Source organism: Heterocephalus glaber, unplaced genomic scaffold (genome assembly GCF_053883595.1).
Source record: "Heterocephalus glaber isolate CG9 unplaced genomic scaffold, H.glaber_assembly_v1.0 deba00001687, whole genome shotgun sequence".
NCBI lineage: Eukaryota > Metazoa > Chordata > Mammalia > Rodentia > Bathyergidae > Heterocephalus > Heterocephalus glaber.
The window spans coordinates 15,992,689-16,006,553 of record NW_028258412.1 but is presented as its reverse complement, the minus strand read 5'-3'; the positions used below and the strand labels follow the sequence as shown (position 1 = coordinate 16,006,553).

Sequence of the window (13,865 nt, the reverse complement as noted above, 5' to 3'; positions counted from 1 at the left end):
GAGGGAGCGATGCTCAGGAGAGCAAGTATCCCTGGGAGAGGTGGTGACAGCCTGCCTGAGAACAGCAGTGGAAAGAGATGCAATGATAAGAACACTGGAAAGGGGGAAAAAAATCAACAAGATCAGGTACATTACTGGAGCAGGGAAGGAAGTGAACATGCATTTCATAACCACAATTTATGGGAGTGTTTGTGTAACATTCTAGGAATTAAAATAGTTTAAAAAAACTGACGTTACATTCTGTTCCTGTGCAACTTTGCAAGAACACAAAGTCATGCTGTGCCTGCCCATCCTGCTCCTTTCTCCTCACTTCTCATCATGGACCAGCAGACACTGATGCACGAGAACATTCTGTCCTCATTAAGCTCCAAAGAGGGGTTCAGGATGTGCTCAAGGTTAGAGATAAAATCGGATATATTTATTTCTGCTTTCCAAACAATCCTTTAAAGCTTAGAACAAGGAACTCATCCCCCTAAGTAAAACACTGCTCTCCCACTTTGAAACAATGATGTATCTTTGTTCGAAACCACTATCATACTAGCTGACAGCTAAAGATTTAAAAATCTTGCTCTCTGCTTCAGTGGGTCAGACCTACTCCCCAAGTCAGGGCACATAATCCAACCTCCAGAAGCCCATTCAGGGTAGTTCTGAGCCCTGCTCTTAACGACTGTGGTTCTACAAACCAAAAGATCATCACTGTTCACAGGTACAGGGAAAACCCACCTTCCAGATAGGATTCATAATCATCAGGCTGCTGAAGAAAAGCCTTGAGGTTATTTAGGATTTTCTGTTGCCGTAGGTAGTAAAGAATTTTTTTTGCATAGTATTTCCAGGTCAAAGCTTTTCTGGAAAACAAAAAACGAAAAAACCAACAAAAAAGTCAGTAAGAATTAAGAATTTAGAACCCATTACCTTACTCTTACTTCACACTAATCATTGCATATATCCACTTTAACAAGGAAAATAAAATTGGTTCAAGGCCTTCTAGTACTTACTATCATGGAGGCAGCCAGCAGTTTAGGGCTCTGCAACTGCAATGTGACACTAAGTTCATTGTGCTGAAAGCTGTGGAACAGTTCCGGGGCTGGCTTTAGATTTACTTCCGTGCATCTTTGGCAAAAGGTAATGCAAGAGCACCCTGAGAGGTAAGTTGGGCTGGGTGAGCTCCAGGAGCCGGGGAGGCCTCTAGGGCCCTTGCTGTCCCTGGCACCTGCTCAGCAGACCCAGGACTCTGGCTGTGCTCTTCCTTCTACTCTCATGGCTGCAGCCAGGCCACCAACTCTCAAGATTCCCAATAGTATCCACAGTGATCACATTTCCTTTATTTTCCAGAACAGTTTCCCCAGAGCCACATACCCCAGGGCTGCCCCACTAGCCTCTTGGACAACCGGGGAGCACTTGGAACCTTCTTCCCACCCAAGTCAGCCTCACTGCACACTGCCAGCTCCATCATTCCAGTGAGGGCAAAATTCTCCCACCCAAGCCCTCTGCGCTGTCATGGGACCCCTGCTTCCTCCTCTTAGAATGCTATCAGCTCTGTCTATAACATGGATCCACAACGTGAACCCTTCTCTCTCATTTAGCCAAGCCGCCACTACCTTCTGCCCGTGGCACAGCAGCATCCTAACTGGGCTTCCTGCTTTGAACTTTAACCCCCAAAATCCTGTCCTCAATATGGCATCTGGGGCACACTGGTAAAAACTGTCACATCACCATAACCCTCTGCCTTAAACCCTCCGGCGGGTTTCCATTTTACTTAACAGAAAAGCCCAACTAATTCCTAATGAGAACCTAAAAGGTGCTCTCAAACCAGGCCTGGTGGTGCACATCTGTAATCCCAGCACTCTGGGAGGCTGAGGCAGGAGGATCACAAATTCAAGTCCAGCCAGGGCATCTTAGTGAGATGCTGTCTCAAAATAAAAACTAAAAAATGAGTTTGGGATATACTTCAATGCAAAGGTTCTGAGTTCAATCCCCAGAACTGCCAAAGAAAAAAAAGTCCCTTCAACCCTTACCCCATTACCTCTGACCTCCATTCCCATATTTGTACCTCAGTTCAACCACCTGGCCACACTGACTCGCTGCTGTTCCTTTACCATCTTAGCACTCTCTGCTCCCCTCTGCCTGGTTTGTTCTCTCACCTCCTCTGAGATTGTAATTCAGATACTCCCTTCCCGTTTTTGCTACTGGGGATGGTATGCAGAGCCTTCACACTGAGATACATCCCTAGCCCCCCGCCCCTTTTTTCTCTTCTGTAACTTTAATTGAAGCATTGCTATTCATTTTTAACTTTCTTAAAAGCACCAAATTTTAAAATCTAAGTCAATTTTTTAAAAACCATCAAGAACTTCCCTCTGAAACAAAAACAATGACGCTCATTTCTCCAAAGGACCTTTAAGTTCCACCACAATCAAAACAAAACAAAACAAAAAACCCACACAGAAATAAAAAGTAACAAAAATCACATTCTGGGGGTCAGTGCATTTAGCAGTCTTTGCTGTACTGTCCTTCAGCTGACTTTCAAAAAAATAACACCCTAGCTCATCAAAATATACATTTTCCATTTGCTTTTTAAAATTAAAAATAATAATTAAAAAGAGGAAACTTTAAGGAAGTTACAATCAATTGCCTGACTCATTTTGATGGCATGTACAGCATATGGAGATCAGGAAGGCTATCTGTAGCACACCTCACTGGGATATCCATCTTCAGGGTTTAGCTTTCTTCCAGTGTAAAATACCCACAATTCCATGTATGAAGGGACACAGACGATCTCCTTCGAGAATTCCACAGGACAATACAGGCACCCAAGCTGCTCTTCATAGAGTGACAGGGCTTCTGTCAAATTGACACAGTTCCCCTGTGTAAAATACTTCCCATCCTGTTTCAATACTTTCATTGAGAGGTCAAGAATCAGTCTGAGAAACTCCCATGTGGAATCTTCATCTGGAGATGTGGAGATTGGAACAGCTGTCAAATCATTAATCACATAATCAAACTCTCTCCCTTCTTTGGCGTACCTCTTCAGTACTGGAATAGTCTTCTATTAGAACCTGATAGCAGTCTCCTTTAAGATTGTCTAAGACCTCACTACATGTTTTGCGCATATATTTCTCACATGCATCAACCACCATTTGGTCAATCTCTACCATAGTGACCATCTTTGGTTTCAGTTTGACTATTTCACATGATATGCCTCCATCTCTGCCTCCCAGAATCAGTACGTCTTTGCCAGTGTAATCTTTGGCACTGCCCATGATGGCCCAGGTATATGCCAAATCACTCTCTGCCAAATTAACATCCCCACTAAGGATGAGAGTATTTCCAAACTGCTCTGAGTGTAGAATTTTAATGTTCTGGTAAGGTGAATCTTCATCATATACTACTTCATCTATGTCATACTCAACCAGCCAACCATCAGCAGTGGGCCAATATCTGTCGATGGCCCCTCCTCGAACTATGGTTGGTAAATGCTTCACCTGCCCAATACTGGCCTGACTCAATTCTTTCATTCTCTCTTCTACTTTGTTCAAAAGGTTGTCGATTTCTTCTTTGCCCTGGATATCACTGTCGTAACTCTGAAGGTCCAGCAATAGCAATCCACGTGGATAAATTCTCAAATTGGCGAAGCTGCCATTTTTGTTTGTGTAGGTTGCTACGTAGCCATGATCTTGCCAGGTATGTACCGACTCTGCCATGCCCTGCTCCTGGAAAATGGACTGCAGGCCTTTTAAAATGGTCTCACCACCAGCTTTGGTGCCGAGCATGAAGTTGAGCATGCTGTGCCGTGCTGCTGCCACAGTGAGGCGAGGCCCTGTGCCATGCCTGGGAGAGGCGGCTGCGGGAGACAGGGGGCCGTGTGGCATGTCAGGCTCTGGCGGGCAGTGCGTAGCGCGGGGGGGGGGGGGGCAGGAGTAGGAGGTGGGCGGGGCCGCCGGAGCAACCCGGCCTAGCCCCTTTTTGAGGCAAGGTCTCACTAAGTTGCTCACCAAGGCTCATTCAAACTGGCAGTGATTCTCCTGCCTCAGCCTCCTAGTGTCTGCATCACAGGCATGCGCTGCCATGCCTGGCTCCCCCATCTCCTACTTGAATCCACTACCACCACTCCCTTGCTTTCTTCCCTGACTGGTGCTTCTCTGTAACACTTTCCATCTTCTATTGTAATATAAGTATCTTATCTTTGTATCACCCCTCTCCCCCACCAGGGCACAAGCTCCATGAAGGCAGGGTTTTTGGAGGTGTGGCTCACTGTTATATATCCAGTGCCTAGAACAGTATTCAGTAGAGTAGAAGCTGAATGAAACTTGCCAAGGGAATGAAATTCTTTACGGCTTCCCAAAGACACACAGGAATTATAAAAAGTTGGGGAGAGAGAGGGATTAGCTAATCTGGCTGACTTCCTGAAGAAACAAAGAACTCCAATTTTTTTCCGGGAGGTCAAAGGAGAGCTGTTACCTGGTCTTTAACCTCCTGCTAGCAAAATGTACCACTCAAAAAAATCCAGTAAACAAATGGGTGATTTAATGAGTCACCATGAGGCAAACACTCTTGCATTCCGGTGCTCTGGCCAAGGAACAGAACTCTGCCGACACCCACAACCCTCCCCATGGCCTGCACCCCAACAACAATCAGATTCCATGCCTCCATGGCCAGTGGTCCCCCGCTTTTCTCCACAACCACGACTGCCTGCCACATGTGCATGCAGGGATGTTCTGGTCTGTTTTGAGGGCTCTGAACTCTCTCCATCTACAGGACTCTACCATCTCTGTCTCCATCCGGGGCACCTGAAGAAGCTGGGCTGCTTGACATGTGGCTTCCCCTGTCTGGAATGCGCGGGCCACGTCCACATGAACATGCTGGGAAGTAGCCGGTCAGGAGGCCGTCAGGCCCACTGCCTCTTCTGTGCCGTCAGCCACCACTGCTTCTCAATGCCTGGGGGTATGTTAGTTCTTCAGAAGTTACAAAGTGGTAACATTCTAATTAGATCATCTCTTCCTCTTAAATTGGAATATATCCATTAAAGGCATGAAAAAAAAAAAGAAAACCCAACTTTCCTTCATCAGTGGTATAATATGTAGTAAAGACAGGATGCTCATATCATTCCTTTTAGTTATCAATTTTCAAAATAATGATTTGTTTCTATTACTACTTCCAAAGCTGACAAATTAGGTGTTGTTTTTCATTATTATGAACCCATGGAGCTAAACATAATCTGAGGTAATTCAATGCAGGCCATTTATTATCTACACTGATGCGCCAATGGTCTCAGCTTTGGGCAATGGAAGCCCCATCACTGTTGGTCTTGAGTACTCTGACCTCAGGTACTGTCAGCTGTCTCGTTTCCATCATGCTCCAGGCCCATCCTTCCCATTTTCCACACTGGGCTTAAAATCAGCCATTTCTCAAAAACTGAGCAGCCACCAATTAAGAGTTTGGATATAACTGGACATAACCCTGGCTTCTTCTTGTGGGAAGGGGTATCTAAAGATCACAATCTGGGTACCGGGGAAGACCATTTCTATTGTGTTAGTTACTTCTAGACCTTTTTGAGGGAATGGAGCAAGTCCAGGGCCTCTACGTACACACAGATCTACATACATCGACATATATTCAAATGTGAAATACCTCATCAGTTCATATTGGCACATCTAATTCAAATTCTGAAGTATATGACTTTGACCTTCTTCCACCTATATTTTTCTTTATTATAGAATTTTGCTTCTTTAGGATAACAGAGATAATGGAATATTGCACAGTTATTGACTTATTTTATTTAAACATTTTGTTGTTGTTGTTTTCTCAGACAGTCTCATTATGTATTCCAGGCTGGCCTTGAACTCACTATGTAGCTCAGGCCTCCTGTACGCTGGGATTACAGGCATGCACCACCATGCCCATCTTCACTGGCTTTACTGCATATCTCTCACATACACACACCAGCCTCAGAATAACAATATTCCCCTTAGTTCTGTGAGTGAAAACTGCAGAATATATTACATATGTTCTTTCCCCCAGGGCTTATGTCCATTACACAGGCAATGCTTTCTTCCCTATGGCCCTCATTTCGATTTGACTTTGCAGATACTGTAAATGTATACTTAATGATTACCATCAGTTCTATGTCAGTGTACTCTGGTGGTTTTTCAGTTTGAATCTCATCTTCTAGAAGATTTGTCAGGAAGGGCTCAAAAGTCTCTAAGTTCTTCCAAGTTGAGAAGTTTGTCTGCAGCCTTTATATTTGGAAGTCAGTTTGGCTGGATATAAAAATCCTTGGCTGACATTTTCTTTGAATCTTTTGAGTATCTTTTTTCCTTTGGCAATAAAGCTTTACTGCTGAAAAGTCTGATGATATATTCTGATTTTCTTTTCCTTATAAATGATTTTTTTTTCTTTTTTTGATCAGATGCCCAAAGGACTTTTCTGTTTTTAAAATTGAGTCATTCTGCTATAATATACCTCAGTATTGGTCATTCTGGGTCAGTTTCCTCAGGTATAGTATATTTTTTTTGTTTGTTTTGGTACCGGGGATCAAACTTGGGTCCTTGCACTTGTGCAGCAGGCGGTAAAACCACTGAGCTAAATCCCCAGCCCGCTAGTATATGTTTTTTAATATGTTGTTTCAAGTCTTTACTGTAGGTCTTTTGTTAAAGACTATATAGGACACCATAAACACAAGTTATCCAGATGTCCAGGGACTACTGCTTTAGCACTCACGGAAACTATCCTTCCCCCTCCTATCCATTTGCCAGGAATGAATACAAGCAAGGTCCTCCATGAAACCGGCACCCTAAAATGTGGACTATTTCATTTAATTAAAAAATAACTCTATTTTAGGATCAAAATATATGTGCTGGGCCAGAGGGAAACATATCTATGATACTGATTTTTAAAAAGAATGTAACAATACCTGTTTTTACTGGCTAGGCATTTTTGGTCTTTTTATCAGTGTGATAATAAAAAAGGCAACATTTCAGTTATTTTATTTAACATTTTTTTGAGTAGTGAATTCAAAGGTTTTTACACTATTATCAGCCATTTGGACTTGGTCTTCTGTAAACTTTTTCCCCTGTCCTTTGTACATTTTTCAGTTTATTTTGGAAATTCCTAGAGTTGTCTTGAATTTGTCGATGGCTTCTTTGGTCATGCAGAAGTTAATTTTTTAGTCACAAAACCTTGTCTGTGGTCTTGCATTGCTTCCGCATCATCAGTCATAATGGTTATGGAGGTCTCCCTAAATGCCTCTTATTTCCTTGAGGGATTTTTTTCCCTTAAATTCTTTTACTGGTCCATTTTAGGTATACAGTACATTTACATTTATCATTGGGTACTTGAACCTGTACATGATGTATCTTGGTTCTTATTTTTTCCCCATTCCCAGCCCTCCCTTCACTCCTCCCTATTTACAAAGACTTTGTTTCCATTTTTTCCTTTTCTTATAATTTTTTCTTTCCCTTCTTTCCTTTCTCCTTCCCCTCCCACTTTCCCTACCCCTTTGGACCTTTTCTTCCTATTTCAAATCATCAATTATTCATTTTAATCCTTATTTACACTTTCAGTTTCTCACACCAGAGAAACTATTCAGTATTTACACATATGTGTCCTATTTATTTCACTTAAAAGAGTATAGCCTCAATATGCATCCCCTTGAGGGATTTTTAATGTGAACTTTAAAAAATGTCAGTTGTTTAATCTTTTTTTTGTTTTTTGAGAGAGGGTCTTACTATTAGTTCAGGCTGGTCTTAAACTCATTTTGTAGCCCAGGCTGGTCTTGAACTCACCACAATCCTTCTCCTGCCCCAGTCTACTGTGTGCTAGCATTACAGGCGTGCACCACCACACCTGGAAGTTGTTTAATCTATTGAGATTTATTTTTTTATAAGATGTAGGTTTCACTTTTTTCCAGATGGATATTCAGTAACATGAAGTACCATTTACTAAACAATCCACCTTTTCCCCTCAGTTTAAATATATTATCTTTTATTTTACGCCATATTTCTGAATTGTCCCTTATTATTGATGGTCCATTTTACCTATTTTTAAACATTATATTGTTTTGATTATAAGCAGCTTTACAATATGTCCTAATATCTCATGATACTGTTTCCCATCATGACTATTTCAAATTTTTTCCCCCAGCTTTTCTTGTGAACTTTGTTATTCTGTACATATTTTATGACAGTATTATCCAACTAGAAACCTCCCCTCTCCCAAAGCTTTGTTTGGATTCCAATCAGCATGGCAATAGGTTGACATATTAATTTGGGGAGAACTAATAGTTTTGTTATAAAAGACTCTGCATTCAAGGAAATGATATCTCTTATTTTATGTTTTTCAACAATATTCTATAGTCTGATCCAGGAAACTCATTCCCAAGAATTTATGGCTTAGAAATAAAACCACTATGGATATTAATCTTCACCAGGACACAAAATGGAAAAGAAAGTGCCAGCCCATCTATACAGGAACGGTTAAATAAATTGTGGTATACACTGTAATAGGTAGACATTAACAAAAGCGATTTTTTTTTCTGGTACTAGGGATTGAAACAGGGCCTCATATATATTAGGCAAGTGTTCTACCACTCAGCTACATCTCTAGCTCTGAATTTGATCTTTTACCAGTTGATTAGGATTAATTTCCCTAAGGCAATGTTGAGTGAGAAAAAAAAAAAGTACCTATTGATCCCGCTTTTCCCTTCTCCACAGATATGACTGTCTTCTGTTATCACAGAAGACTAACACATAGGTTCTTATTGAAAGGTACAGAGTGGGGGCAGGGAAGACCAGTGTGAAAGGAGGCAGTGGAAAGGAGGGGGAGACAGCATAAATAAGGAAAAACGAAAGTCTACATTAAACAACCAATAACATGACGTCACATCTATGTATTTCAAAGTATATATGTACACGTGTAAACAGCACAAGTCAGCTTTTTTTAAAGGCTGCGCAATACTATTAGATCATACTTAATTCATTTATAGATAAACCAAAATAGAAACAGGAAAGTGACCCCTACATCTGAACTCATCCAAGGCCTAGAATAGTGACACATCTTACCTCTCCCACAGTTGTTTTGCTAAGGAAGATTTACCTCTCTCAAATCCTCTTCAAAGCAACAGAAACATTTTAAGCCTTGTTTGTGAGATATTTTAAAATGATTTCTCTTGAGATGCTAAGCTAGCATTCTTATCTTCCATCACTAGTGAAGTTTTCCAAACTTTTAGAGCAGAAAATCTTTACCACAGGCAAATTAGGCCAGAAGCCAAGTCATCTTTCAGGTTAACTGAAAATTAACTTTCACAGCAGAAAATATAATGTATTTAAAAAAAAAAAAAGAAAGCAACTTTAAGGTAAAATATTGAGGCAGGAGGATTGCAAGTTTGGGCTCAGCCTGGGGAACTTAATGAGACCCTGTCTCTCAAAAAGTTTAAAAAAATCTCCAGCGCCACCCCCTACACAAAAATCTAAACAAGGGAGAGATAATAGACTTTTCTTTCTCTTTTCTTTTTTCAGTATTGGTGATTGAACCCAAGCCCTTTGCACTGAGCTACACCCCCAGCCCTTTAAAAAAATTTTTTCTTGTGAGACAAGGTCTTGCTAAGTCGCTAAATTGCTCAGGCTGGGCTCAAACTCTCATCCTACTGCCTCAGCCTCCCAGAGTGCTGGGATTACAGGTGAGCGCTCCCAAGCCTGGATGGACTCTTACTCCGGAAAGTAGTTTAGCAAAACAGTCTATTAACTGGGGGATAAAAGAAAAGCTTGGCCACATAGCTACAATCTTCAAAATCAAGATTATTTCTTACTACAATTCAGGAATAGTAAATAAATAAATAATCCATTAAATTAAGACATGTCTAAGAGACTTTTTTTTTTAAAAAAGAGATACAATTCATGAGAGGTATATTTGATTGTGGCAGATGGTGAGGTGCCTACAAAGGAAGGAAAATTTATAATCCTGAGAGGTTTCCTAATAGATGCAAGTGTTCAGAGTATGGTACCTGACCTGTAGTAGGGCTCAATGTTAAATCCTTTTCTTCCCAAAGGAGTTTTACAAGATTCCTTTCTGCAGTTGTCCCTGGGTATCCCTGAGGGAATTAGTTCTGGCTCCCTTCAATGCCAAAGCCCACAGATCCTCAAGCCCCTTATGTAAAACAGCACAGCATTTGTGTATGACCTATACGCATCTTCCCAAACACTTTAAATCATCTCTAGATTACTTCCAATACCTCATCCAATGCAAATTGCTAAGTAACTGTTTCATCATTTAGGGAACAATGACAGGAAAGAAATGTCTGTACATGTTCAGTATAGACAGCTTTTTTCCAAAACAAAAACCAAAAAACAAACCAAAAAATCTTTTTTGGTACCGGGAATCAAACTCAGGGCCTCACACTTGCCAGGCAGGCGCCATGCCACCAAGCTACATCCCCAGCCCTTTCCAAATATTTTTGATTCAAGATTGGTTGAACCCATGGATGCAGAACCCATGGATACAGACAGCTGACTGTATATCAATTATCTTGGTGCATTAATCTCATATACGCAGAACTTTTTAAACTATGGCAAGGCATGAAATATTTGGAAACACATTCACCAACAGGGTTCAGTCACCACAGATTACAGCAATTTATTCTGGGATTATTACTGATAAAATAAATCCCCTCTGAAAGCTACGGCTTACCTTCCTTCCATGTTTAGGATGCAAACCAGTTCATCCTCAAAAAATATCTCTGGTCCCTCAAGGTTTTCAATGTCACTGAAGCCGTTACAGGGAACCTACGAAGAAGACACACACAAGGCGTCCTCAATCGAGAGTATGAAGCCGCTGTCACTGACACACAAATCTGAGTCCAGGGATGGTGCTAACAGCTATTCTCTACTACCTCACACTACCTGCCAGGGGTAGAAAGTAACAATTACTTGTTAAGATTGCCTTATTGCTTCAAATTAATTACATTTTCATGCACTGGAATTTCTGAAGTTACCACTTCAGTGTTCTACTGTGAAGAAAAATAGCTCTCAAACAAGGGCTAGAACTACAACATCTCCCAATTCACAATAGCCATTGCACATCGTATATTTACATCATACACAACTACAAAAAGAGGGCCTGAGCCTGGTGTGGTTGTTACTCCTTTAACCTTCTGCGTAAGTTTTCTACTCTGGAAGCAGAGGTGATAGTACAAAGAGCTTCAAGGCCCTCTTGGTTTTAAATGCTATGACTTCTCTCGCTTCTCTTTTTCAAAGTGGCCAGGATGCTTCGGGTCAAACTGTGTGCATTCCAAGAACACAGGGACACAAGGGTCTTGAGTCAAAGCAATCACCCATCCACAGATCAATGCTAAGTATGCTCCTGCTGTGTTCAAAGTTCCTGACACCCTTCTAATTAAGCAGTGGTACAGGAAAAGAGGGAGCTAAGGAGTGGAGGGGAGCACAACAATCCATCACTATTAGGCAAAGGCACAGACTGTTAAAAATGCACACAAAACCTGCTGGACTAGAAGTAGAGGTTGCAAACCAGTAGCCCATGACCAGCTGCATCAAACAGGCCTCGTGCCAAAAATACCTGTGTGTGCAAACACATTTAAACCTGGACTCACTATTAGAGACTGTGAATTAACCAAGGTATAGCTTCTCCAAAATGGAATACAAATTCTATTCATTCTAATATTAAGAAACATTTCTAGAAATAAATTCTACTTAGGGAATGTCAGTTTTTCCCCCCACAGGGGAATAAGTTTAAACTTGTCCAAAGTTCAAATTTTCTCTTTCAAAACTTGAAATATCCGGAAAACATTTCAAATGTGTAAACTCCACTAAGTAGTTAAAATTAGAAAACCAGAAGCAATCTTCAGTAACTCGTCTTCAGTAAACCAGAGTAGTAAAATAAATATGACCAGCTCTGTTTGTAGACCCCAACCCGAAATAAAAATCTAATAGTTTGATCAATTAAGATGAGAGTGGACTATTTTCTAAAGTTGCAAAATGTTAAGAATCTGGAATGGATACAGAAATTTGTGACACATTTTGGGGTGGGGATGGGGGACCAAAAACATGCATTTCAGAAAAAAACCTCAAAACTTTTCAGGGATAATGAATGCAAGACGATTTGATTTGAGGAAGCAATAATTCTGATTTATAGAGAGTTCTTAATCCTCTGTTACCTTAACAAATAATGGAGTTCACTACTACTGGGTGGACCTGCAAAGCCAGGGAGAAGAATTACATTAATTTCGTCAACCCTTCGGGGCAAACAATCAGGAAGAATTTCTAGTGTTCAATCATTGATGATTCCCCACATCATGTGGAGGTTGCAAAAAACACATTTAAGCTTCTTGAAGAGAAATAATGCTGATCTGGACTCCCCCTACATTGTACTGCAGTCTCTCCCTACTCCCTCCACCCTCATTCTCTCTCTGGCTTTAGAAAAGTAAAGCTGGCAGGGACAAATGGCTTCGTGTTGCTGGATGGGAGGGAAAGGACACAATGACTTGCAGCCATGCAAGTGAGTAAGGGATTGTGAGAGCAGTGAAAAGGGAGGTATCAACAAGAGCTGGATGAGCTAATGCCTATAGACCGAGGCTCACACACCACCAGCAGGCGAAAGCTTCTAGCGACATCAACAAATCCTTACGTGCTCAGAAAAGAACCTCTTTGAGAACGAGGCTACAATCTTCCGGGCTTCTAACCCAGCTTTTTGCCGAACTTTATATTCCTCCAACCAATTGACGTAGTCGGTGGGGCTGTAGTGTTTCATAAGGGAGGGCCACCTACAAGGAGAGAAACATCCCCTTAGCTTAACGGAGACTCAAAGGCGGCCTTGGAAGACAGAGACGGCATTATGATCTGGTGGGAGAGGGGCCTTGGCCGTGGACCCGGTTCAAATCTCCACTAGGCATGAACGCACTCAAATGCTGTGACCTTGGCGTGGCGACATGAAGGCTGTCTCCACTCCCGAATCTCCAAAATGAGAACAGTGGTAGCAACAACAATAATAATAACGGTGACAATGACAGTTCGCATTGATGGCCCGCCTCTTAAAAGCCAGGGCCTCTGTGCGCGTTTCTCATTTCCCGACGTCAAAAAGGCAGGTCTAATGGTCAGCAGGGTTCAGAGTCGATGAATGAGGCTTCAAAAAGGGAAGTGGCCACCTCCCCACCAAGGTCATCATCACACGGGGAGGTTGCGGGGCCAGATCTGATGCGGGGTGGGACGCTCAAATCTGTGCTGTCCACAACCAGCCACCCAGGGATGCTGCGCCCGCTCGGTGCCCGCATCACCGGCTCCGTGTAAACACTCAGCACGGCGTCGGGCACAAAAGAAGCGCGCAAAACGCACCCGCCGCGCGCGATCGGCCGCCGCCTGCCCAGCGGAGGGCCAGGCGTCGGGGTCCCCTGCGCCATCTGGGCCCCTGGGGGTGGGCACGGCGAGGCCGGGCCGGCGGCCTGAGGCCTTTGTCTGCCGGCCGCGCGGAGGGAGGGAAGGGGTCTGGAGGGGGGAGCTCTGGCGCCCAGGACCGCGGGGCGCGGGGGGGGGGCGGCGGCGGACGGGCCAGGCCGGGGGTCGCGGCGCGGGGCGCGGGCTCACCTCACCCGGAACTGCTCCTTCCACACCTTCCCGCTGCTCTGGCACACCTCGCGCAGCCGCCGGCAGGTGCTGGAGACGCGGCCGATGTCGGCGGCCGTCAGTGAGCCGCTGCACAGGATGTACTCCAGCACCTCGCCCGGGAGGTTGACAAGGCAGCTGAGGCCCGCCGCCTCGGGTGCGGCCTCCTCTACCAGCGCCGGCACCACCTCCATCGCGTTGTCGACCGCTGCCGCCGCCATCTTGTCCGCGTACCTGGGGCCGCCGCCACCGTTGCCGCCGCCG

The 13,865-nt window shown here is 43.2% G+C and overlaps 1 protein-coding gene and 1 pseudogene across 3 annotated transcripts in view; both read right to left on the bottom strand.

Moving 5' to 3' along the window:
* The window catches only part of Fbxo21 (F-box protein 21), a 37,699-nt gene extending 23,834 nt beyond the window's left edge, over positions 1–13,865 (bottom strand). Inside the window, exons 1-4 of one of the 2 annotated variants that reach the window (XM_004843705.4) lie at positions 13,584–13,865; positions 12,631–12,766; positions 10,678–10,772; positions 724–845 (exon numbers count right to left, since the gene is read on the bottom strand). In XM_004843705.4, the coding sequence (XP_004843762.1) occupies positions 724–845; positions 10,678–10,772; positions 12,631–12,766; positions 13,584–13,822 (592 nt within the window). In that variant the 5' untranslated portion in view covers positions 13,823–13,865. The remainder of the gene's footprint in view (positions 1–723; positions 846–10,677; positions 10,773–12,630; positions 12,767–13,583) is intronic. The other variant, XM_004843706.4, reaches the window with a different exon arrangement.
* LOC147822007 (spermine synthase pseudogene) lies at positions 867–10,671 on the bottom strand (annotated as a pseudogene). Its single transcript, XR_015446187.1, has one exon. The product of XR_015446187.1 is annotated as a spermine synthase pseudogene (transcript).